This window comes from Emydura macquarii, unplaced genomic scaffold, assembly GCF_026122565.2.
Source record: "Emydura macquarii macquarii isolate MOO-44397 ecotype Brisbane River unplaced genomic scaffold, CSIRO-AGI_Emac_v2 contig_1253, whole genome shotgun sequence".
Lineage (NCBI taxonomy): Eukaryota > Metazoa > Chordata > Testudines > Chelidae > Emydura > Emydura macquarii.
In genome coordinates, this window is record NW_027131390.1 from 36062094 (window position 1) to 36088748 (window position 26655).

Below are 26655 nucleotides of genomic sequence, written 5' to 3' on the forward strand. Positions count from 1 at the left end.
TTCGCTCCCCTTTTTAATCTCTCTCTCTTTCTAGGTAGGTCTGCTACAGGTAACATGGCTGGTGGAAAGAGTCCCGGCAACCCTGTATTGTATCTTGTGTTGCTTTAAGGAGATGTCAGCTGCCTTATTGGCCAGAGCAGCATTAGCTCCAGTCCTGATTGGCTCAGCCAGCCTGTCACTGAAGTTTGCCAGGTTAGTGCCTCCTACTTCAGGACAGGTAAGACTTTTCTGTAACAGATCAGACTTCTTAAGGCTACAGTGCACCTGGATTCCTAAGGATTAGCAACGGGTTTGCTTCCGAGTTCTTGAATCCCTTCCAGCTTTGTCCACAAACTTTTTTTTTCTTTTTAGATTTTGGTTTGTAACACGCTAAGAAGGGGGGTAAAGGGGGCTGCAGGAGGGATGAGCAGCAGTGGGCTGGTTCTGAGCACCCCAAATCTTGAAGAAAGTACGGAGTTTACACAGTTAAAACCAGTCACAATGTCTGGGGAGTCTGCTGAAGACACCTCAGTCTTTGAAGACATCAAGCCTGCTATAAGGATCTTGGAAAACCAACATGACCTGGCACAGGTAAGCGAAACACTAACAGCTCTGCTCACACCTCGGTATCCTTGTTGACATGGAAAAATGAAGTGCTGGCTTATAGATTTTAGAGAGTGGTTTTCATTATTTGACATTTTAAAAAATTGATATTATAAATGTTCAGAGAAAAGACAGAGCAGAATGTTTCCAATGAACATGGCCCTTCCCCAGAAATTGCAGCTTGTAAAACAAGCCTAGTATGTGGAAAGAAAAGGCCAGATCCTCAGTTGGTGCAAATCAGGGTGACTCCATTGAAGTCCAAGGAACTGCCTGATATACACCAGATGAGGATCTGGCCCATCAGTGTATAGTTATGAAAATTCCCCTTCTGTGGGTGCTAGACTGGAAAGATTTTTAAAGCACGTCCTTTCGTCAGAAAGAATCCGTTGGTCACCAGATATGTGAAGGCATGGATCTGAATTTTAAAGGGAAATAATTGCTGTTGGATTTTGTTTAGTTTTTGCCATTGAAATAGATTATCACCCCCAGATTATTAAAAGTTTGGTGGGGAGATTTTAGAAAATGTTTTCTCCCAGGTGTGAAACAAATGGGCTGCGAACAGTCAGTGGAACATTGTTTCAGTCATTTGTAGCATGAAAGGAAGAAGCCAGTTTGGAAACATTTACGGTCTATAGGATTTTGTTGGAGAAGTTTGATTTTCATGATGAAGGCATCTCGGAGTAAAACAGTGAAAGCCTGTTTTGTAAAACAGAAAAGATCACTACGAAAGGCTTCAGGAATGGGTACTTTCCTGTAGTTCAGGCTCCTATTTTTCAAATCACACTCATGGAGACAAGAATGGAATTCTCCTTGAAATTCCCCAGCTCTGCTGCTTCCCTCTGTGAACAGCAAAGCCAGAGATAAAGCCCTGGATAAGTTGCCTTAAGTGAGCAGTGTATTGCTACACACACACACACACACACACACGATCCCTTTGTGGTGTGGGGGGAAGAATGGCCATTTGCAGTTGCATTTCAGCTGTTAAAAACTGTGGTGGGGGAAATCAGCCCCTGGCTCCCCTTCCCAGAGCCACAAGCAAAGATCCCAGACATAGAAAAGATTCCAGTACCTGGGTGAAAGCTCTGAGTGCAATGACTCTGCTCGCTCTGACTGCGGGGATGGTTGTGAAACATGGGCAGTGTCCTGTTATGTGCTAGGGAACCATTTTACAACGGTCATTGTATTTCTGCCTTGCTCTTGCAAGATGAAATGCAGGGTACCCAGCCAGCATTTCCTTCAGTTGCCTTTAAGGCAGGTTGGCATCACCCTTTCTCCCCCCACCCAGTCCAAGTGTAAATGAATGCGAGTTTCAGAAATGCTCCTTCAAGGAGTTCTGGCAAAGAAATGAAACCCAGTGGGGGCAAATCTCTCCTGGTGTAACTCCCCTGATGTCAGTGGGGTTATACATAGGCTCAAGTTGTCCCCAAAGAATGGTCTTCATGAAAGGTGAAAGGAACTCTGGGATCTCAGTGACTTTTGTTCACGGGTTGATGCTTGGCTAAGTCACTTCTTGGTGATGTGTCTCCTGTTAGTGATTTGCCCCTGTTCCCTAGAGCAGCCTGCCTGGATGCTCCCAGAACTTGTGCAGAAAGCTGCGAGGTCGGCGTTGCTCTGCTGTGGTCTTGCTAAGTTAGAGCGCTAAGCTGGCTAATGATTAATCCTGAGTGCGCGCCTTCCAAGCGCCATCTTGTTGCCCGCCCTGTGAAGTAGATCGGGTCTATGTGCCGGACCTGGGAAGGGGGCGGGGGGAGGGAAGTGGGAAGGCAGTCGTTAGGTTTGGAGGGTGAGCATAGCTCTTTTAGGGTGTGGCGCGCTGTTTCCCGAGACCTGACTTTGTGAGGACAGAGAAGGGAGAACCACCAGATAAAATCATTCTGGGTCCAGTGATCCCCGAGAGGTGCTGATTCTCATCCTAGGGTCTTGCCAGAATTCCGGCTGGCTCAGGGATGCTGGCATTCGAAAGGAGTACAACAGGAAGTTACTCAGAGGAGTGTGCTCCACTCACGGCCTCTTAGCTGTGACCTGGGGCTTTGGGAACTTCAGGCCACTTTGTTTCTAAAGTCTAGTGATAGGGACCCTTCCCTGCAGCCCTTTCCCTAGGCGGCATGCCCCACCCACAACCTGCCTTGCATGTTCTGCCGCCGGCCCTTACATTGTGCCAGTGATCCCTCTGCTGTCTGGTGGTCGTGTCTGGCATGCAGCCCGTCTGTCAGGTCCCTTCTCTGCCACCCAGCCAGCAGTCCAGTCCTCCCCCATCTTTGTAATGGTAGAGCCCCTGGCAAGGGTGGGGCTGGAGAGGTGTGCGAGGCAATTCAGTAGCCACAGGAGGGAGACTTGGCGGGGGAAGCTCCATCTGTCCATGCCACCACTGCTGCCACCAGCACTAGAACGTGTGCCACAGCAATGGGCTTAGAGGCAGGGTGCGTCTGCTGGAGCTGTTTAGACCCCGAACACAGAGGGCAGGAAGAGCCAACCAGGGGGTTGCTGATGCAATTCCCTCAAAGGGCTGGGTTAGGTAACAATTAAGGCCCTGCATGGACTCAGCAATTCACAGGCCAGCCTGGGGCCTCCAGGGGGAAAGGGGAGAGGAGGAGAAGTGCTGCTCCATGTCCCCCTCCAGCAGTGAGACCAGAGGGGGACACAGCAAGCTGGTCTGATCTCCCACTCTGGCAATGGGACGGGTGGAGAAGCAACTTCATCCCACAGCAATAGGACAGGAGGGGATATCGTGGGGTGGCCTTGTCTCCCGCTCTGGCCTCAGAAGGCCCTGGGCAGGCCCAGCCTCACTCTTGTTATAATTGTGGCCCCGGCTGAGATCAGAACCCCACTGAGCCAGGCAGGGCACTGCACAAACGTGCAGGGAGACCTGATCTAGCCCTGAGACCACAGGGGGTCCCCCTGCCCCTCTGCAGCAGGCTGGGTCCTGGCCTGCCCCTGCTCGCCCGACTCCGAACGGCACCACCAGCTGCTCCGAGTCCTGAGTCAGCCCAGATTCTGTGATATCCCTCAGCAAACTCCTGGGGAGTTACATGGAGGCAAGGAAAGCCTCTGTGTGACCCTGAGGCTCCCAAAGACAGCAGGAGACTACTTCAGAGCCAACGCCCTGGCTAGCTGTTACGTTCGACATGCTGTCCTCGGTGCTCTCTCTGCTGAGGATTTGCATGTGCAAACCGCCCCCCCCCATACACAACGCGCATGTATGCACACGCGCACACACACACTCCCACCCACCCCTCCTGCACACAGTGCATATGCATTCACACACCCCTCCCACACACACACACACAGAGAATATGGCAGGGCCATCTTCTAGTCCGTCTCCGCCACTCCCCGTCCAAAGCAGATGGGATTGCTTTGCTAGGGCAAGTCCACTCAATATACAACTCTTTACAACAGAGTTTTAGGGAAAGTTGCTTGTCTGCTGTGAATCCTGACCCCATCGAAGGCCAGTTGGAGTTTCGGCATTGACTTCCATCAGAACAGGATTTCACCCATGAAATCTCAGCTTTGTGCTGCAACAGACAGAGCGATTTCTGACTTTCCCTTCCCTGAAGAACTTTGCTGGCTTTTGTATGGCCAGGCCTGGGCCAGGCAGTTCAGCCCTGGTTAAGGGAACTGGTGGCGGGAGGGGGGCTCATGATTCAGAGATCCAGTTTGGGGATCTTGAAAGCAATGGCCCCCAGCTAAGAAGTGTGGATCTCGGACTTGTGCGTATCCCCTTAAGTCTGTGGAGGAGGGGTTAACTCAGGCTTCATTTAGGTTTCACTCCCTCTCTGATCTGTATTATTATAACTGAGCCTGCAGAGCACCAGCCCTAGGACTTTACCCAGCGGTTCCAATAACTTCTGGGGAACTAGAGCACCTCTAGCGGGAGAGACGGGGGGGTGCAGCATGGGGAAGCCCCTTGGCCTGAAGTCCCTCCCAATACCATTTGAGGCACTCTGCGATGCACGGAGGTGACTCAGGACCGTGACTGTGCTGCCTTCATTCAGTTTTGCCAGCCCCAAGTTCACCAGAGGAAGCCCCACCATAGGTGTAAGCTCAGGAAATCCAGGCACTGGTCTTCTCCCCTCACAGGTCGGTGATGTCACCGGGAATGTGTGGGAATAGCTGTGCTCATTCCGAGGGATTTCAGGAATTAACACAACAATTGAGAAAAGAAAAGGCCAGGTTTGTGCGGCTTCTGGTGCAAGCTCTTGCATTCAAGAAACTAACAAGGCCACGAAGCACAAGGCACATCATTGCTCTAGTCTAGGAGCAGATTCTGATCTCGGTCAATGTGAGACCAGAGACCAAGACTTTACAAATTCAGATCCATAGTTGGGCACCCAAATTAGTGCTCCGATTTTCAGTTTCACTTCTCCCATTGACTTCTCTTGGGGTTTGTCGACACTGCAAGCTAGGGCTGTGATTCCCAACTCGAGGAGACATGCCCACACTAGCTCTCATTGAGCTACCATTCTAAAAATAGCAGCGTAGCTGCGGCAGCACACACAGCGTCTGGGGATAGTTGCCCAGCGTACAGTCCTGTCTAAGATGCAAGGTACATACTCTGGGCAGTTAGCCCCTTGCACTGCTCACACCACCACAGCAGCACTCTATCTTGAGTGCACTAGCTCAGTCAGAGTTAGCGTGGGTATGTCTCCTCAAGCTGGAAATCACACCCCAGCACCAAGTGTAGATACACCCTTGGTTTCAGGAGCTGCTCCAGATCTGCACCAGTGTAACTACCACCTCTTCCTTTGAAATGAGCTCTCTGAGGCTGATTCCTTTTGGCATCATCTTCCAATGTGGGGCCTGGGAAGGAGGCGGGATATCAACAGTGATTTATTTGCTGTAGTGGAGGAATTCAGGGAAACCTCTCTCCCACACACACCACTCCCCTCTCATCTATCCATTCCCTGGTACTAAACATTCAGTAATGTCCCAGCCAGGGAATGTATGCCCTCCTGCCCTCTGTTGACTGGAACTTGATACCTGTACACAGAACACCCATTGGGCTTTTCCTGCATAAGGACCAACCATGCATTTCGTGTGACATTCATGGCACGCACACAAGGAAGTTGGATAAAAACAGAAGTACTCTTGCTGGAAGATTGGAACCTAACACTGCTTTATTTCTTAGAATTCGGAACAGGAACACGATCTCCCTCCAAAACAGTGAGAGACAAAGCAGGCTGCTCCCATAAGGCAGACAGGCATAACTCATGTGCCCTGGCTATAAACTGGCTGTTTGCTAACTGACTCTGATCACACACTTCCTTACAGAGCCCCTGACCTGCAAACAGGACCAAAAATCCCCCAGAGAATTCAGTGATCAATCACTGTTTTAGTACCACACTTCCAGCACACCACGTTTCCCAGGTCTCTGGGGTTTGCATTATGGTTTGCTGACTGTAGCCTGATCCAATGCTTGTTGAAGTCAGTAGGATTGGGCCCTATGTTGCAATGCTCTAGTTACTTCCTGTGTCCATTCTGGGGGAGTGCTGTCAGAGAGCCCACCTCCTGCATACCCAGTCCAGGAAAGTCCGAGTCAGTCAGCTTGTGAGAATGCAGCTCTGCTGGGAGCTGGGGTGTCCTGCAGTTGCAAGCCCCTGGGAGCCACGTGAATGCACGTACTTGGACCTTCTTAGCCCTTTGCTTGCGTGCTCGGTGCCCTGTTGCACATGAAGACAGGGATGGTGCCACCTTGCTACCACGAGCCGAACCAGAGCCAGCTGGGCTAGCTTCAGATTTCCCAGCCTGACTCACTTCCTGCCAAGTGCCCGCCAAGAGTCCCTCAATTGCACTGAGCAGAAGGCAGGCTGTGACTCCAGCTGCTGACTGTACCCCTCGCGCCCGTGGCCTTTTGTTTTCATAGGCCAGGCAGCCACGGTCAGGGCAGGGCTCCAGGGGACAAAAGCAGCAGTTGCACAGAGCTAAAAAGACCAAACTGATCCTGGATCCGGGAGGCATCCCAGGGCTTTTCAGAGCCAAATGGGGTCCTTTGCAGGAGGAGGCTCTGGTTGGCTGGAGGAGGGGAGGGATTTCGTGTGCTGAAACGTGACTGAAGTAGCACTCTGCAGTGGTGGCAGCTCCAATCCACCCTGTCTGTTAGTCCAGGGGTTCCTGCATTTCACAATCGGGAGTGTCTTTCAAAGCCAGGCTGGAAAACACAGACATCAGCCCTTGGTTGGTTTGTTCTTGATCTGAAACTAGTGAGGAGTTCGCTTCCCCCCCTGTTGCTCTTCATTAAATGGTCATAACCCAGGTGTTAGGATGATTAGGCAGCTGGATTCAAGGTTACTAATCAAGGGAGCTACCAAGACAAACAGCTCTAGCGACTCTGGCTTGTTTTAAATGGAATCTCATCATCCTTTCTTCGCAGTAGATCTGGTATCAAGTCTGGCTGAGCAGTGCAGAATGGCTGTCGCATCCCCTTTCACAACAGCTCACTCATGGCTATTTCTGTCACTGGGGGGCTATCGCCAGTCAACTCTCGCATGTAGAGTTTGGTGCACGTTTTCAGTGCTGCCAGCCAGGAGGAATCTTGGAACATTTTGCTTATATTCCTGTCTAGACTTTAACAGGAATGTAGGATGTCCTATGCCAGGTCAGACCACTGGGCAATCAAACCCAGTGGATCTGTCTACACTGCAAAAAACGAACAAACATATCAGCAAGTCTCAGAGCCCAGGGCTGTAGATGTTCCCATTCAGGCTGGACCTGAGGCTCTGAGACACCCTTTCCCGGGTTTCAGAACCCAAGCTCCAGCCCAAATGGGAACATCTGCTTTGCTAATTGTAGTGCCAAAGCGTGAGCCTGAGTCTGTAGACCTGGGCTCTGAGACTGACTGCCATGGGTGGATTTTTTGCAGCGTAGACATGCCCAGTGTCTCTCCCTCAGTGATCTCGTGGTAGGTGTAAGGGCTAGGTGGCTCCACACTAGCATATAGAAGCTGTGGGTTCAGTTCCAGTGCGGTTTTGGACCCATCACTTCATCTAACCCATGCCTCAGTTTCCCTAGCTATACAATAGGGATCATGCTTCCCTACCACAGAAGGATATTTTGAAGATAAAATCCATTAATGGGTGTGAGTTGTTCAGACAATGTGGTCTTATGAGGGTCAGATAAGTACCTAGATATACAAATTCCTAGTTACCCATGCAATACTGTGTATGTGGAGAGTTCCTCAAATTCCCACTGAAATTATGGTCCCTTCCTGACCTCTGCAAACCATCCACTTTGTGTCTTAAAGCCTGGATGGGATTTCTGATCATCCCTATTTCAGCCTCTGTAGCTATTGGTGATAAAATACCCCAGCCTGGGATCTCCAGGGCAGGATGTCCCATGACATGAGCCAGCCATCTGGGTGGAGAAACACTTCCAAGGTTATTAGTTCTAAATGAGGAAGAGCGAGAGTTCAAAACTGTCCCATCAGGATAGCTGAAGGACTGAATAAATGGGAGTCGGGGAGATCCTTGCATCAGGAGAATGGGGTTTTCTGAGCTACTTGATGGGAGTTTATTAAAAAGGTTTCTCCCCGTGAATGATTCACCAGGACAATAACAGACCCATGGGGATAGCTAACAGGGCATCTCAGAGCATGCAAAACTTGTCTTCTCCATGTCTCCGCTCCTACTGACACTGCACAGAAGCTAATTTTCTTGTGTTATGATCTCACTAGCTGTGGCCATTTGTTTCCATTGGAAAGTTTTCTCCATGAAAAAACAGCTTTTCGATCAACATGGAAGCTTTTGCACAAAACGTTGGGGTCACTCTAAATGTTCTGATTTTTTTTTTCATCCAAACAAAAAAAGTAATTTTGTTTTGAACCAAAATATTTCTGATGTTCTTATTTTGTTCCTCCCTCTCCTCACCCCCAGCTTTGCCTTTTTTTCAGTTAAAAAAAAGGGGGGGAGAAAAGGGAGAAGGCGGTCAAAATTTAAACAAGAAACCCTGATATTTTTCATTTCAACTTGTGCCAGATAGAATCAAAGGGGAACTTTTCCTTTTGAATAAAAAAAAAAAATCATTTTGAGGAAAAATCAAAGAAGTCTGTGGAAAATGTGAAACACAATGAAAATCGTTTCTTCAGTTTGAATTTTTTGGAGGGGGAGAATGGCCGTTTTCTGACCCCTTCGAGTTGTGAGCAAGAAGGCAACGAGTCAGAGGCCCTGCCTGGAGCATCGAATCTGTGCTCCTGTGAACTTGGGTAGGGGTTTGGTCAGGGTCCAGATCCCCATTCAGAACTCATGGTTTGAGCCCATCTCTAGTGGCAAACCCTGTCTGTACGCAAGCTTGTGAATAAGTGGAGAAGAGCCTGTTCTTCTGCCAAGCAGTGTGATCTCAGGTGTTGATTGCAGACAGTGGGACGAGGCCACGCCCAGCCTCACCAGCGGTGGTGTGCAGCCTATGCTAGCTGGCAAAGAAAGGCTCAGCAAAGTGCTCTCAGCCAGGCTCTTTCTTCACCCACCAGCCATCCCTGCGGTGGCAGAATGGCTGCATATATCTCTCTTGATCGGCAGGGGCCTTGGGCACTGGAGCACCGTGGTCCTGCCTGTGGCCCCTAATAGTTTAGTCCGCGGGGACTGTGATGTTTTGGTCTAATTCTGGCCCTGGAACTTGACGTGCAGTTGATGGTAGTAGCCTGTGATAGACAGGTCAGGAACTCCACTGTCCCTTCTCAGCATTTAGCACTCACAATATCTGGGCAATTAACAGCAAGCACCCCCATTTCAAGTGCCCTAGGAATCCACACGTAGACAGGTCAAGTCACTCCCTTAGCAATCTGCATGGCTGCCACTGCTCTTCCATTTCCTCCTTGCTTTGGTTTACACCATAAATGACCTGCCAATGCGGATCAGGTGGTTGGCTAACAATTCGGGAGACTCGGTTTACACCCCACATTAGGTAGAGCCTCCCCGCTGCAACTCTGTCTCCACCTCTGCCAGCTCTGTGTGTCTCCACACTGTAACATAAGCCCAGGGTTAGGAGAACTCGAGTAGCAGACACTGGGTGTTTTAACCTAGGGCTTGAGCGTCTACAGTCTTTTGTAAGGCCAGGTTAGGAATTGTTGAACCCTGGGTCCCAACCTGGGGCTCCAGTGTCTACATTGCATTATGCAGACCTGAGTCCAGCCACCCATATCTCAGACTGCCTAGCACCCTCTCAAAATATGGCCGCTCTGGCCCTTTGGTTGTGGTGCAGTGTGGGAAAATGTGATTGTCTAGAGGACAAACCAAGTCAGCCCATAGGATTGTGGGATACTTTTGGTGGGTTCCCAGGGCACAAATCCAGCAAGGCTGCTTTACACTGCAGAGCAATAGGGCTTGAGCCCTGGGTCCTGGCATGACTCAGGCTCAGAGCCTTCACCCCCACGGGGTGCTGGGTTATTACGATTTGTGTGTAGATGAAAGGAGGGTTAGGCTGGAACCTGAGTTCGCATCTTGAGCTTACACTGTAGTGCAGACATACCTTAGAGTGAGATGGGATGTTAGTCTCCATGGTCTTGTCAGCCCTTGGCCTCCCTGCTGAGAGTGCAGGAACGATGGTGGTTTTGGTGAGGTGGCTAGAGACCAAGCCACCAGAAATCAGCCTGAGACACAAGTCACATGGTACCAGCTGGTGATCTCCACCCTGGGCTGGGTTTGAATTGGTGGTAGGTTAAAAGCTCCATATCTCCTTGCCAGTCCCCTAAGACACCCAACCCCCTTCCTCTTCCCTCGTCCCTATCTGTATGGTGGGCCTGAACCTTCTCCTTGTCAGGAGTTTTGCCACTGTCTTGCACAGGAACAGGTCTGGGCCCTCAAATCGTACAAGGAGCCCCTGTTGATTTCCTTGTGGCCTGATGTAATTCCTTGCTCCCGTCCGTGTGTGCTTGCTCTGATTCTGCAGTGAAATCAGCTGTGTCTGGGCCCCTGCCAGGGGGAATGAGATAATGTGAAAAGGGCTCAGGTTTCCATGATCAGGCATCGGCTTCCAGGAGGAAGTGAACACGTAGCCATGGGAGGGAAAGGATGGAGTTTAACACCTTCCATGCCAAACAGCAGATGGGTCCTGTTTGGTGTTCAGGTAGCTGTTCCTGATCTGCCTGGATGGCTGTGATCACCTGGCTGGAGGTTTCTGGGGACACAAGTGAGGGCACAGAGGGGTTAATGACCCAGGATTAAATTGATGTGGTTCAGGTTGGACCAAACTAGTGGCAATTACTAGTGACCAGAGGATTATTGGGTGATGGCTGGAATTCAATGGCTTGTGCTGGCCACACAGTTAAATGGCCAGATTCCACCAGGTCTAGGGTCACTCCACTGACCTTGGAGGAGTTATTAACTAGAGTCACTCTGGATTTAGCTCCATATAAGTAGTGGCATGGGCTCTACACAGCAGCCGGGAGGTGTAAATTCCAGCTCTGGCAGATGCACACGTGCTAGCTCTGTTTGAGTAAGTCTAGAAGTGCGGCTGTGCCAGTGATTCAGGCTTGCCTCCCCAGCATATATTCAGGGGGTTGGACAGGAGTGTATTTGTGGGTAGCTTGTGCCGCCATGACCCTAGCTCAAGCAGGGCTGGTGCGTGTATGTTGACCTGCACTGGGATTTACCTCTCAGCTGCTGTGTAGACGTGCCTTGTGAGAGAACCAGGCATGGCCAGTCTTATTAACCTCTTCCCTGCTGTTAGCACAGGCCATGGCCTGCCTCCTGTCAGAAGACACCGATAGTATCTGTGCCCATGTATTGCACTCTGGGAGCTTTGGGCTGCATTGGCAAAGCGAGATCCTTGGGCGTATGATAGCCAGTGAGCTGAGCATGACTGAATGGGGCAACAGGAGATCAGAGATTGGGTTTGACAATCTCCCGCAATAATAATTTCTCTGGTGCTAGAAAGACCCAGGCAGTAAAAGCAATGAAATGTACAACACCAAACAGCAGTGGGGTAACGGCGAGACCCTGGTGTGTGGAGGTGTGGCTGGGTGCCAGGCTGCCTGTGCTACAGAGGAGCATTCTCACTCTCAGGGAAGTCAGCACCTCTCTTTGCTCTGCCGTGATGGCCTTAACCAGCTCTCTGGGCACCTGATCCAACACCTGGTGAAGTCAATGGAAAGGGCCTCATGCCCTGGGTAAGGGAGGGACACTGCCGATGCGGGCTGTGGGGTGCAAAGGGAAATAAAGGAGAAGGCCCCCAGTGCTCTGTGATATCCCATAGTGACACCGTGGTACGTAGAGCAGAGCAAGTGACGGATTTTTTTTTTTTTTGGTTCAGAGGCTGAAATGAAAATAAACCACTAGAAATCGGGTTCAATTTGAAGCAAAAAAAAAAAAAAAAAATCAATTATTTTTAATCAAAAAACTTGAAAAAAATTCCTTTAGACTCGAGCGAAATGTTTCAAGCCGCCCTTAATTGACATTTCTTTGGGGTTTTTTGCTTCATGTTGGATGTTGTATTTATGCCTTTTCTTTCTTTTAAACCAGCCCAATTTAAAATCGAAACACCAGTCTGAATTGGAAAGTTGAAACAAAACGTTGTGACTCTTCTGCAATTTTATTCCCCAACCAAAACCATTAGATGAATCTGACTTGAATTCAGGAAATAGTTTTGGACCCTGGAAAATGCATTCTTTGACTGAAAACCAATTTGTTGAAAAAAGTTCACCCCGCTCTAGTGGGAAGCTTGCGCCCGTGTCCTATCCATCTGGTGCGGCGTGGCCCCTAGCACCTTCGTGCTTGGAGTTCCCTTTGGCCCCCACATAAGCTAATCTGAGCTTCCCATGTCTGATCCATTATAAGTATCACTTTCTTCCCCCTCTGCTCGGTGCATCCTCTTTCTGCTCCACAAGGAGGTCTGGGATTGTGAAATATGGGACAGAAAGTAGCAGATGCTGCAGCAGGAAGCAGTTCAAGGAGTTCATGTTCTCCGATTATCTCCTTGGCTGCCGGGCTGAGCCATTATTGGCACTCCAGATCAAGGCACCTGATAACAGGATTTCCCAGGCCCTTTTCACAAAAGCAGTGTGCAAGGTGTCACTGACCAGCCGATGACTTCAGTGCAAAGGGAACTGACAGGTCCTTTGCCACTGTAAATAATGAGACAAGTATGGCCTCAGCCAATCGATCCTGTCCCAGCTTTCTCTAATCATTTTGTAGCCCTCTCGCCAGCTCCCCTGATATGTGCATTAAGTGCACTGCTGGCTTTTCTTTGGCTTTGACTGCTCCAGCAAGCTCTGCTCTTCGATTAACTGGACTGTATCTTAGTGAGGAATCGATTATAGGCTTTTGGGGATAGGGACCATTTTTTTTGTCCTGTGTTTGTACGGCACCCAGAACAGTGGGGCTCTGATCTGGGACCGGGCCCATTGGTGCTATAGTAAAGCAAAAATAATAATAATAATAATAATAATAATAAATGAATGCATATTATATAATACGTTACACTGCCACCCAGTGGACGGGGCAGTAGGATGAGCCTGTGGATGAAATTAATTAATGGGACAGCCCCATTTTCAAGTTCTGTCTGGCTTGAAGGACTGTTGACGAGTCACCGCTTTATTTCAGATGTCTCAGCGTTGTGTCAGTTCCTGGTACCATTGCACTGCCTTATCATGACATAACGTGGCCACTTGCTGAGGCAACGAAAAGTTAGCTGTACCTGCATTAATTAGATAAACGAGTGATTCATAATGGTTTGTAAGGGCCAAATGCTGTCTTTAGTTACCCTTTAGCACTCCATTCCCTCTGCATGGTGGGTGGGTGGAGGTCGCTTAGCCCTAGCACGCCCACTGGAATCACAGATTTACACCTGTGTAAATGGGAGCAGAATTTGGCCAGCGGGACTCGTGTCTACAGGATTGGTGTCTCAGCCATTTATTTGTAAATGCCATTTAATCTGCTAATGTACTTGTCACGGTCGCTGCAAATGTGTGTGACTGCATGTGCTCGCTGGCTGAGAAAGCAGGGATGTAGGTCACGCAAACCCTGGCACTGTGCTGTAGAAACATGCATGAGTCCAAGATAGGCATATGCATGGCATTACCATGATATGCCACGGATGAGTAAAGTTCTTACTTCACTTGGTGCTGGGCTGTTGGGCTTCCCAGATGTGCTGGATTAGATCTTGGCTGTGCAGAGATGGGAACAAAGACCTGTGAAGGGATGGGAGAACCGGGCCGCCTGTTACCTGCCAATGCAAATGGAGATTGATTTTTTATTTTGCTGGACTGGGCAAATGTTTATGGGCCTTATTCTCCTCTCATACTAGTGTGGATCAGTAGAGCTGGGTGGGAAATGTTTTTCCCATCCTACAAGTGTTTTCAAGATTTTGGAAACGTTTCCTGTCCCCAAATTGGAATGAAAAGTCCAAATTTTGAAAATGTTAATGAACTGAACATCTTAGAAAAAATTGGTTCGGGTCAATTGCCATGTTTCATTTTGATCGTTTCAAAACATTTCATTTTGCTTATGGTTTAAATTTATTTTTGCTTCTCTTCTTAGCTTAAATTTCAAAGTGCAGTCGTTTTGAACTGGAAAATTAAAAGGATTTGTTTAGAAAATGTCGAAACAAGAAACACTGACAACTTTGGAACTTTTTGCAACAGTTTTTCAAGTCAGAAAATTAGTCAAAACTGCCCCTTTCCTGTAAAATGTTTCAGTTTCCACAAATTGGGTTGGGTTTTTTTGGGTTTTTTTAATAAAAAAACGTTTTGTCAGACATTCCCAACCAGCTGTAATCTGAAGTAAATCCTGTGAAAGCGATGGATTTAAATGCAAAGAGAGTCAGGCCCAGGAGTTCAGATCTGAATCAGGTTCTTACAGGAATGAGGAGGGAGGTGATTTCCATGAGGAAGTAATCAAGCCTCTGTCCATTCAGCACAATGAATGTAGTTTATTCATAGAGTGCAGAGACATATTCAAATATCACCAAGCCAAACTGCAGATCACAAACCTTACACACTTGTCCAACTGTTATGGGGCAAGCCTTGCCCTCCTTCGATAGGCATGGACAGCCCCATGCACGGAGGGGCTGGTGCAGTGCTGCTGTGTCCCACCTTGATGGCTCCCAATGCCCCAGCATCACCTTCATAGGAAAAGCATCATCTTCTCTGCTGTGGCTAGGCTTCACGGCTAGCGTGCAGGGGAAAGCTATGAATTCTTGCTCCATCCTAGCACTCCCCTTGCAGCCATGCTGCAAAGAGAAACCGGTGCCTTTCCTTGCAACCTGGCAGGAGCATCAGGCGCCTTTGGCTGTCTCGTTAGGAGGATGAACTAGGGGCTGCTTGAAAGCTCTTACATAGCTCACTACAGGCTGGATCCAACACTCACTGAAGCCCCGGAAGCCTTTCTGCTGATTTCAGTGGACTTTGGATCAAGCTCTTACTGGGGGTTGACAAGTGGAGGCAGAAGAAGGGGTTGAGAGGTGGCAGTTTTAAATTCCCTCTCCCTTCCCCTTCCATCAGCCCAGGAACCTTCCCTTTCTGGCCTCTTTCAGGCCATCTCTCCAATGCAAATCCTCATCGGCATCTATGGAATTATCTTCGTACTCTCAGTTTGCAAAGTGGGAGCTGGCAGAGGCTGTTGAGCCACTAAGACTGCCTGGCTCATGGGGTGGAAGAGACAAGGGGCAACGTGAGCTCAAGCACCTGGAGGAACTAAAGGAGGGGGAAAATTTGAACCAAAAATGAACTGCAGTAGATCTTATGACTGCTGTCAAGAAGGGGTAAGGGGAGATTCTGGTGTCAGTTACACCAGTGTGAAGTTGCTCCATATTTGCTCTGTGATCAGAATCTGGCCTCCTACTGAGCTTCCCCCACATACTGTTTATTTTAGATTAATCCTTCCACAAGGAACTACTTTTCAGAGTGGAAGGACATGCTGCAAGGCCCCCTTGGAAACCTGCCTTTCAAAACCGGTGTTAAAGAAGTAAATACCTTTTCCAATGAGGCAGTCCTACTGGAGTGGGAAGCAGTGTAGCCTAGTGGGCCGGTCACTGGCGTGGGTGTCAGGAGGCTGGGGTTCTGTTCTGGACTGTGCTCTTGGGCAAGTCTTTGCATATGTTGTTACTCTGCCCTGTCTGTGTCTGTCTATTTACACTGTAAGCTCTTGGGGGCAGGAACTGTCATTGTGTGCACATACAGCCCCCAGCATGGTGAGGCCCTGGTCTTGGTTGGGGCTTTTAGGTGCTGCAGAAGAAATAACAAGAGAGTCGTGGTATACTACACCTGGCTGCAGTGCTTTCGTTGGCAACCGCTCCCTGTCCCAGATAGTTGAAGGCATCTGAAAGCTTTAACCTCCTGCAACACAGTGCATCTGCGCCAGTGCTCTGCTAGCTAATGCTCTGCTGGAGTTCAGTGCAGCAAAGATGCCGGCTGACTGGTATCAGGCCCATGATGACTTCTACTAGCTAAGAGATTACAAGAACCTGAACGTACATTGGAAATGATTCCTTTGAAACGCCAGAGCTGTAATTTCTTTCCTTCCCGATTGCAAGCCTCATCCTAGAATTGACCCAATTTAACACTGTGGTTCCTCCGCCAGGCCTTAGCCTGGGAAGTGATGAATTCTGAGAAGAATGGCCCATTCACCAACTTCACCCCCTGCCTGACAACTCCCTCAGGTATCTGTTCTGCACAGATATTGTGCTAGAAGTGTTTGTTCGATCTACAGGACCAGCACTGAAACGTTCCAAGTAGGGCCATGCGTGTCAGGGAGAGACATCTCCCACAGTGAGAGGAAAGAAGATGCTTTAGATCAAGGCAATAACAGGGAGCAGGGACACAGTTAAGAAAAGGCCCGAACAGCCAGCCCTGGAGTTGCCCAAGAATCATAAAGGTGGGGAGAAAAAGTTTGTTTAACAAAGTCTGGAGAGTTAGGAGAGCTGCTCTAGTTCACACAGGAGTTAATTCAGGGAAGCCCCATGGCCTGTGCTATACAAGAGGTCAGACTAATTGGTCACCGAGGTCCCATTTGGCTTTATAATCTGTGAATAATGTTGGACAGGTAGAGAGTCCTCTTCAGTTTGGGGATAGTGGAGTCTGCAGTTACCCTAATATCTGATAGTCCAGTCACCTACCTGGAATAATTCATTACATAAGACAAGGTTGTTTTCCACAGATACACACTCCATCAGTGGCCACAGCCCAGGTTCAGTACAGACAAGTGATAACACAGCAAAGGAGCTTGGATGGTAAGGCCCTATGGGAACTAGTGGGCCAGAAATCTGACAGCAAAGCCTGCTGGGAACTTCGTAGCCTGGTATCTAGACCAAAGAGATACAGATAAACCTCTCACTTTTGGTTGCTTCTCTGAACCGAACATCTGAATTTCTCTGCCTGACTTCTGACTTTTGAGGAGTTTTCTCAGGCTCTCAGGATTGGCATGAACTGGTTTTCTACCATCGCCAACTAACTCAAAACACCTTTTACAGACCTTCCATCATGTTTGTTTCAGGACATAAACGTTTGTGGTTTACCCTGAAACTTAGGCCCAGATCTTCAAAGGTATTTAGGCCCCCAACTCCCAAATCTGGAACAAACCTTTGTGAGGTGCCCATCATAAGCTTTACAAACATGTTAGCTACCTCCAGCTAACTGGATTCTACCATTCTACCATTCACTGAAGGTAGAAAACTATAGTGTGCATATACCTTCAGGGGTCTTGTGTTGACTAGGGAACACTGTGATTTTGTTTATATCACGTTACCTACCCGTAGGTAGATAACTCCACTGTAATCGCCACTTAGCAAATAGTGTAGACGCAGTTTAACACCTGTAAAGTTGTGCAAGCTGTCTGGGGATGAAACTAAGCTCCTCCACGGCTGTGGTGGAGGGACTGTGATTTATGCCAGCTGAGAATTTGACCCACTGACTTCAATGAAACTGTAGCTAATGTATGCCACCTGGGGATATGGGTGCATTGATTGCATTGGAGTATGATGATATTGAGAGAGAGAGAGAGAGAGAGAGAGAGAGAGTGTGTGTGTGTGTGTGTGTGTGTGTGTGTGTGTGTGTGTTTTGCTTGAAAGGAAAAATCTCAGGCTTTTCTCCTGGTAGGCAGGGCTGCCCATGCTATCGCTAATTCTTATCCTCAGAGAGTTCTAGAACAAATGAGGCAACAAACAGAAACTGACTTCAGTTGAGGTCAATATCAAGACTGAATGATCAGAGATGCAAATATTTGTCCAGGTCAATATTTAACTAGAGGGACAATAAATGCTGATACTGAACCAAATCGCTATATAAACACATTCTATTTATAACACATATTTTTAGAGGGATGCTGCCAAGAACTCGTCATGGCTTCTGATTGATGTCTTTTCTTGCTATTGTTGGTCATTCCTTTTGAGGAGCTTGGAAACTGTGTTTCTAGCAGGTGCGTGTAGACAACAGACTTGGGGGCTGGAGCCACAGAGGTATTGAGGCTCCTCACATCTGTTGATTTCCATGGATGTTAGGAGCCTAAATACCTTTATGGAGCTGTACCTTGGGTTGCAGTCTCACACACACCCTTGAAGAGGTGGGATTAGAACTCTGGTCCTTGAGCTTCAAAACAACAAGTCTCTCCTATAGGAACTAAAGAAGAGCTTTATTTACTGATGCTGATTCTTGTATGTGGCCTAGCCACTAGGGGGCGGCCTCATTCACTCATACACACAGAGGTCGAGCCCCTGCTAACACTTTAGCATATATATAACTTTATTCACGCAAGTAGTCCCATTGGCTTCTGTGCATCTACTTAGGTGAGTAAAGCTATACACATGTTTAAGGGCCTTGTACGCTATTTCCCTTTCCCCTGCTCTCTGTCTTCCTTGTCTGTTGAGACTGAAAGCTCTCTGAGGCAGGGTGTGGTACGCTGTATTGGTACAGTGATTAACACAAAAGGGGCCTCTTGTCTGTCAGCCACAGGCATTACTGTACTAAACCATCATCCTCGTAAAGGCCCCTGACTGAAAGCCCGTTGACGACTTTTCATTGACTTCACCAGGCTCTAGACCAGGTCCTAAGAGTTTGCAGGACCAGGTTCAAAACTAATATCCTGGCAAGCCCCCGATGGCCAATATGTTGGGCTGGAGTGGTCAAAAATAGGAAATATGGAGGAATGCTGAATTGCTCCTTTACCCCACTCCCAACATAATGATCCCTTCCCATTTTTAGCAGACATTGATTCCCTCCACCCCCTCGCTGCCTGTGTATTGAAAACACCTGCCATCGCTATGGCTGTTTGTTATTTAACAACTTCAGTTTTTACAGCACCTAATCCTCAATCTAGCATATCTTTCCTTGCACAGTTCTAGGTACAGTGATAGTCACCTACTGACACTGCTGAAATGGCAGGGGAGCACAAACCATTGTTATGTGGGTCCCCCCCAATTAGTCAGATTTAAAAAAAAAAAAAAAAAAAAAAGATTTCATGATTAAATCTTTAAATTTAAAGCTTTAAATTTTCTTTTAAAAAAGGGACTTAATTGGACAGACTGGAAGGCCCTGGAGAAAGGATTTGATCTTGATTTTATCAAACATTCTACCTCTAGGGCACTGGCTTGAATCCAGACCATGACGACAGCAGTATCCAAGTTGTTACTGTTTGGTGGCCAGCAAAAATTGAATTGTAGATTTCAGCCTAGGTCACAGTGGATATTCATCCTGGTAATTGCTTCTTTTTTTGGCCCTCTTTTTGGAGAAACTAAGGATCATGCTGTCAATAGATCATCCAAGTTGCTGAAAAATGACGTAATTTCTGTAAAAAATTTCAGAAGAAACTAAATGTTTTTGTTTTGTACAAAAATGTTTGGGGGTTTTTTTTATGACAAAATGGGAAAAGAAAATATTATTTTCTTCTTAAGTGTTCCCCCCCACTCCCCCTTTTTTTGGGGGTAGGGCGAAACACATTATGATCTGGTGGCCAAAGCCCAGTAAGTTTGGGTTCTGCTCCTGCCTCTACACCTGACCTGCTGTACAGTCTTGGGCAAGTCAAGTCACTCTCCATGCCTCGGTTTCCTCTGGAAAAATGGGTCTGATACCTACTCACTGGGAGCTGAGGGGATGAATTCATTTGTTTTGTAAAAAGCTTGGTGATCCCAAAAGAAAGTGCTAAAGACTTTCTCAGTATAATCATTTCTGGAGTGTCTCTCCCTGCAGTATCTAGACATCCCAAGTATTGTTACTACCCATAACTATGTCTCAAGCTAAGCACTTGTCAATGGGTGAGGGAAAGGGTTAAATCTTTTTTCTTTGTGGCAAGCAGAGAGGGAATGATTGACATTAAAGCACCATGTCATTGACTTTTCACGTCATTGAGAGGAACCTAATGGGTGGCTAGATTAGCACATCAGTGAGTTCTCACCTGTCCTTTCAGTCAGCCAAGAATAGCAATCATGCATGTAAACAGCTACAGCTGGTTAGAAAATGGCTTTTCCATCCCACAAAAAATTTCCAGATGTTGAAATTTTTTTCATCTGAATCTGGGGAAGGCCAAAGTTCTGAATTTTTTCACAAAACAAAATTCTGAAAAAATTCCATTCGGGGTCAATCAAAACACTTAGTTTTGATTTTGACCCTTACTTAATTTTACGTTTTTAAAAAACATGTAAACTAAAGCCCTTTTCCAAATGAAAAATGGAAACTTTTTGTTCTGACAATATCAACATTTTAAAAATGGCTGTTTCCTATTTTTTTTTAAATGCAATTTCTTTATAATCTGTATGATATGAAAAATTTCAGTGTAGTAGAAACAGCATTTCCCAATGGAAGAGTGGTTCCAATGGATATTTTCCAATAACGGCCTCTCTAGTGAGGGAGTGAAGTCCTTTGAAGACCTGCATTACACTGATATTCCCTCAATAAGCAGGGTTACGAGTGACCCAGTGTCTCCCACTACACTGCAGGTTGTAGGCATGCTGTGGGAGAGGCAGGAATGCATTGTGGGAAGACCTGGACAGTGGATTCCCAGAGCGTATCAGAAGAGAACCCTTTCAGAAGCATTCTGCTCCCAGGTGGCTTTTGTTACGCTCACACCACATCTTGCTATGTCTATGGGTGTGTCTACACATGAGCTGAAGGTGTAGTCGCCAGCTTTCATAGAGATATTCTCACTCACTCTGACTGAGCTAGCATGCTAAAATTAGCAATGCAGCTTTGACAGTGTGGGTGGCAGGATGGGGCTAGATACCTGATCCATACCTAGGGACTCAGATGGGACTGTGATCAGGTAGCTAGTTCATCCCTTCTCCCACACCACCATGGGATGTCAACTGGTTGACTTCAAATCCAAAATTATAGCAAGGAACTGCTTCCAGGAGGTCTCAAAATCCAGTCTTCACTGGCATGTCCTGTGCATCTAATTCCCAGACAATGGAGCACCAAGGATAAGGAAATGAATGGAAGAGGTTTTCACACAACTCAATTGTGCCGTTCCCATAGGCCATAGGATGATGGGTTTGGATGGGCAGTTACACTAGGAAAGGTTCATGCCATGTTTTCCCTTTGCCTTTAATAGAAGCCATTATCAGTTTCACTCATTGACCCAGCAGCAGAGACAATTTCTTGTTTGCCTTCCAATCTGTTAGCTGAATAGACTCAGGAAAAGGAAGCAGACACCAAACCATGGTGCGCATGGGTTACGGGATTTCTGCTGCATGTATGTGGTGGGGTTTGTATTGCATGCCCCTGGCGGATTGGTGATGCATGGTTACCATAGGATTCGTGTTGCATGCCTATGCTGGTCTGGTGAAGCACATCCATGCTGGGCTGGTGATGCACGCTCATCATGAAAACTGTCTGCATGTCTGCGTCAGGTTGGTGGTGCACACTCATCATAGGATCCATGTTGCACGCCTGTGACAGCTTGTCAATACACACTCATAGGATCCGTGTTGCACACCCATGCTGGGTTGGTGACAAGTGCTCATCTTGGGATTTGTGTTGCAAGCAGGTCATGAGATTAGCTTTCTCATCTTTGCACTGAGGATGTTTTGGGCTTTTAGGCTATTTTACACTCTTACCTGTCATGCTTGTCACTTGAAGGGGTCAGTCAATACAGCTGCTTCCTCAGACCCATAGCTTTCTCCAGTGAGTGCTAATTAGGCTGAGAGGTGGCAGGAAATGGCATTGATGTGCTAGAAGGAGACCAAATGACTAGCTACACCCCTGCAATCTATCATAGGGCACCTCCTTCTCTACAGGGTGGATTTGTCATCAGGGATGTGGTGTCACAGTTCTGAGGTCACTGCACCTCTGGGGGCCCTCAAGGAGGGGATCAATTTGGTCTCAGGCCTCTAGCTGTCACCGTTCCTGGAGCAAAGTCATACGACTCTCTCCCTTTAGATTCCAGGTGCAGTTCTTCCTGCAATTCACTGTGATCGTCTCAGCAGGCCTGACTTTAGTCTTGTTGTCTCAGGGTCAATGACAGGGTTAACCAGCAACCAGCCAACCTATATAAAGCAAAGTCTGATTTATTCAAAATGAAAGTGTTACAGGGAAAACCTATCAGAAAAAGAACAAACAGTTTCTGTGTAGGCCAAGCATACAAGGGGCACTCATCTTCCTCCTGGAAACCCTTGCAAGGTTCAAAATACTTCAGATCTTTTCTCAGGAGTTGGATGCCTGGGTGCTATCACTTTACATTAGTACTTTGATGGAGCTGTGGCAGGTCTGCACATTATGTACTGGATGTGGGACTTGTAATTGCATTTGCCTAGTGCCAGGTCAGCCCTGGATTCAGTCAGCCATTCTAGGTAAGCCACAGTTGGCTTCTTCCAGGGTGCTAACAATTGCCTGAATTTGCTGCATTCATCTATTCAGCTTGCCTCCTTGAAAGGACAGTGGAGCTGAGGGCTTGAAGGGCTCTTTTCTTCCAGACAGTGTTGCCTAGTGGGGTTGATGGGGAAAGAGTGTGAGTTCCTGATCTAACACTTGATCGGTGGCCCTGGGCAAACCACTTGTCTCCTATTTGCCTGTCTATAAGATGAGAGCAATGTTACTGCCCAAACTCACAGGGGGTCATGAGGATTGGGGAATGGCTTGTGTGGGCCTCACACCACTATTCTTGTCCAACTCCCAGCTCATCCGATGGATTGGTTTATCCATTGGCTGTGCATTGTCTATGAGGAAAGAAAGAAAAGTGCTGAAGGTGGCAGGTCAGTGCAAAGAAGCGTAATTCCATGCCCTGCTCCCAATCGCCAAACTCAAGGATAACCGGTTCCCTGCATTTGATAAGGAGGAAATGAGATTGGCTTTGGATCTTAGAAACATGGAGCGTTGATGACCTCGGATAGATAGGGATGGGAGGTCAGCTATAGTAACCACTTACACAGTCATTTTCACAACCCTCACCTTCCCCACCTGCCCTGGAGGAAGGTAAATATTATCACCCACATTTAAGTGTGGAGAAACTGAGACAGGAGGGATGCTGAGTGACTCATCTATAGCTATAAAAATTCAAGGCTCAGAGGAGCTGGTATCTGCTTCTGTTCCATTCTGAGCCCATGACCTTCCTGGTGTTAGCTCTGGGATTTGAATGTCTCTCTAGCTCGCAGGTCTATGCTCGGAGCACTAAACCACCGCTTTCAACACAGAGCACTAACTTCTTCATCAAAAATCTAGGGCAGGGGTTCTCAACCTGGCGCGCATGATCACTGCATTCCAAATGTTACGAAATGGCTGCCTGGGAAGCAGTGGCTTACTGAGCGTCTCCAGTGCCCAGGGGCCAAGCCTACATTTGCACTCCCCCAGGCCTCACGCGCCCCCCAGCTGCCCTGGGAAGGGAGGGGCCTGTACCTGTGGCCTTGGCTCCACCCTCCCCGTCTCACCACACTTACCTGCTGCGTGGCACCTGTCTCTCCCGCTGAAGGCCCGGCGCCGGCTCGGAGGGGGCGGCCACACCCCCCAGCCTAGGGAAGGGGGCTGGGCTGGCCCTTCACGACATGCAGGGGGGAGGTGCTGAGGGGCACCCTTCAGAGTCTCCTGCGCCCCCCACCCATCATGAAGGGACAGCCCAGTGCTTCCCCACTGTTCCAGCCCTGCAGCCTGGCGCCGGCTTAGATGGGGCGGCTTCAGTCCCCGGCCTGGGGGGACGGGGGCGCCGGGTCAGCCCTTCACACCGGGAAGGGGGCACAGGAGGTTCTACATCCCTCAGAGCCTCTTGCGCTCCCCCATTCCCCTCCCATTGTGAAGGGCTGGCCCAGCACCCCCCCCCCCCACTTACCCGCTGCTCCAGCCCCGCAGCCTGCCTCTGGTTTGGATGGGGCAGCCTCACCTCCCCAGCCAAGGGTGGGGGGGCACCGGACTGGCCCTTCACAATACACAGGGGAGGGAGGTGCTGAGGGGTACCCCTCAGAACCTCCTGTGGCCCTCGCCTCCTGTGCATCGTGAAGGGCTGGTCAGGTGCCCTACTGTCCCTCCCTTGGTATGCTACTGATGGGAAGGTGATTCTGGAGTGTTCCTGGTATGGAAAAGGACCACTGATCTAGGGGATTCCTGACCAGAGTCTAGAACAGTGAAACCTCCCCCACGACTATAATTTTATTTTCAATTTTTCACTGTATCTGCAGAAGGTAAATATTTTCCTTAGTTAATTTTGCAAGAGGAATAAATGTAGGGGCGTTTGTGATTTTGTCACAAGGTAGATTTCATTGCAGAATTTCCCCAACTCAAATTCACAATTTCTTGTAAAAAAACCCAAAACCAAACAAAACCTTTCTCTAAACAATTTCCATTTCCATGTGCTCAGATTTGCAGTTCTACCAGAAGCATTAGGGAAAACAAATGTAAGCTGATTCCAAATGCATTCAAACAGGTCGCAGTTTGGAGTGGAGTTTCAGAGCAACAGGTGTTAAAAAACAGACCAGGCAAATTACAAAGGTGGATTTTCCCCCCTAATTAAACTAGTCTTAGGATCTTTTTTGATGCTGGAAGTAAAATTTTCCTTGAGGCAATATCCAGTGCTGATAAAAAAAGAAACTAAAAAAGTTTCTGCCAAAGAGACAGCATGTCTTTTGCATCTTTATATAAACAATATTTTAATTGTACCAGAGCAAATGGTGTCACTGTAGAACCCTGAAGTAAGTATGTGTCAGAGAGAGGGAGAGAGACAGAAATTGTATGTGTATGAAAATGTGCATGGGATGTGTTTGTGTGTGAATCTAATCTATCCATCTCACACGTTTACACTGTTCTCATCACCATGGTAGCTTGTGGTGTGTGTATGAAAATCTGTATATGAAACGCTGGGAAACCTAGCATCCTCGCAATATCCCCCCTAAGTCCCACTTCCATCATGTGGACTGTAGAGAGGGGGCCAGGGACTGTCTTTTTGCACTTAGGCCATGAATGCACCTCCTGGACACTATGATAATACAAACAATACTCTTTAATTTTTCTATATTAATTCTGGGCGCTCCCAGTCCCAGTCAGTTGGCTCAGAGGTGGTTTTAAGTGTTCCCTTGCTGTAGGGCATTGGTATTGACTGTCACCATGGCCGTTTGAATCAGAAACCATCATGCTTGGTAATGTACTGTTAGGGGAAGCAAATTTATCCCGGCCTGGGGTGGGAAGTGAGGTTGCATTTGTGTACTTGAAGGCTGTTAGTCTTAGTTTGCCCATAGAGCAGTGTCCCCTAGTGGACTGAGCCAGGGATTGGGATGCAAGCAACCTTGGGCTCCATTCCCAGCTCTGCCATTGACTCACTCGCTTACCTTCTCTGTGCCAGGTTTTCTCCCATGGCGCAATGAAGATAATGACACTCAGCCACCAGTGATGCTCTCTTAATTACCACCCACACACCAAGCTCTGCCCAGTGAGGGACAGACACCAGAATAAAACTGATGCCCCCCCTTGGATTCTGTTGGGCTTGGCTGGCCCTTGGTAGAGCTAAGATGTCCCAACTGGCCTTGGCAGACTGGTTGGCTTCCCCCAAGGAGACACCTATGCAGTTGCACTGCCTATGCTGTGGGGGTGCTGTTGCCACGGCTGCCCTCTCCGGGATGCAGGCAGAAAAAGTGGTTAGCGCTGTGTTGCCTAGCAACTATCACTAAACAACAGTGGCAAGTAGACCCCATCCTCGGTGAGAGCTGAAGGCAGCGGCTGGGGATCTTGGCTTCCAGGACTGGGGGGAACCTGCAGACAGCCGCTGGGACCAGGCGTAACCACAGGCAACAGCCAGTGGGGTTTATTAAGCAGAGGCAGCAGCTGTCTAGCTCACTCACTCTCGTGTGTGTGTTTGGGGCTTCTGATCAGCCACTGGTGCCCACGATATCAGGAGATGTCCTGGCATGGAGGGGCAGCCCTGGTGTGCATTAAGAAAGCCCCATCCCATTCTCTGTGCCCACCTATGCAAAGCACTCAGTCCTGCAGGGCCCTAATGCAGAGTGTTGCTCTACAACAGCCTGGCCCCTGGCAGCGTCAGCGTCCTTCATAGCGTCAGCTTACACGGAAACGTGGCTGCTCTTGGCCAGTGCTCTCCGGCATCAGGGCCACTGGGTTTGGTACAGTGTGATAAGTGTTAGTGGAGACACATGTGTCAGTGGAGACGTGTGTTGATGGAGATACACGTGTCATGTGCACTCCTTGGTCCTTCTGGGGGTGAAGAGGGGTTTCAGAGGATGCCAAGTCCCATGTTTACTATGAACTGCACCATGACTGCCCAGTAACGGGCTGTGTTTATTCCACAGTTTATCCCACTGAGGATGGAGCAGCAGATGCAGCTTACTATGGAGGTGAAGGTTTTTATTCTTCTTCTATACAAGCATGTTTCTGCCACTTGTAAAACTAACTTGGGGTAAGGGGTGCCTTCACGCAATGCAGCTGGTTTCTCTTGAGCAGATCCATCCCCTGGGGTTCACTAAGAACCAAATTAAGGGACCAAGACACTGTACACAGATCGTGCTGAATTCTCCGCTCCCCTTCCCTCTCCCCCCCACACTTGATGCCTTAGGGAAACATTCAGTACCTGTTGTATCTGAGTTGCACTGCCAATTCAGTAGGAGTACCATTGGGAGCGGAAGGGGAGTCACGTGATTAAACTCTGACTAGTTGGAGTTTGGGAAATCTGGGTCAAATCCTGGCTCTACCACACTCCCTGTGTGACCACAGGCAAGTCCCTGAATCTCTCTGCC

General features: G+C 48.3%; 1 protein-coding gene across 1 annotated transcript in view; it reads left to right on the plus strand.

Annotated features, from left to right (window-relative positions):
* The first annotated feature begins 247 nt into the window (after nucleotides 1–247).
* The window catches only part of LOC137153295 (Krueppel-like factor 5), a 37290-nt gene continuing 10882 nt past the window's right edge, over nucleotides 248–26655 (plus strand). The window contains exons 1-2 of the mRNA XM_067548464.1: nucleotides 248–570; nucleotides 26212–26256. Coding sequence (XP_067404565.1) covers nucleotides 403–570; nucleotides 26212–26256 — 213 coding nt within the window. The 5' untranslated portion in view covers nucleotides 248–402. The remainder of the gene's footprint in view (nucleotides 571–26211; nucleotides 26257–26655) is intronic.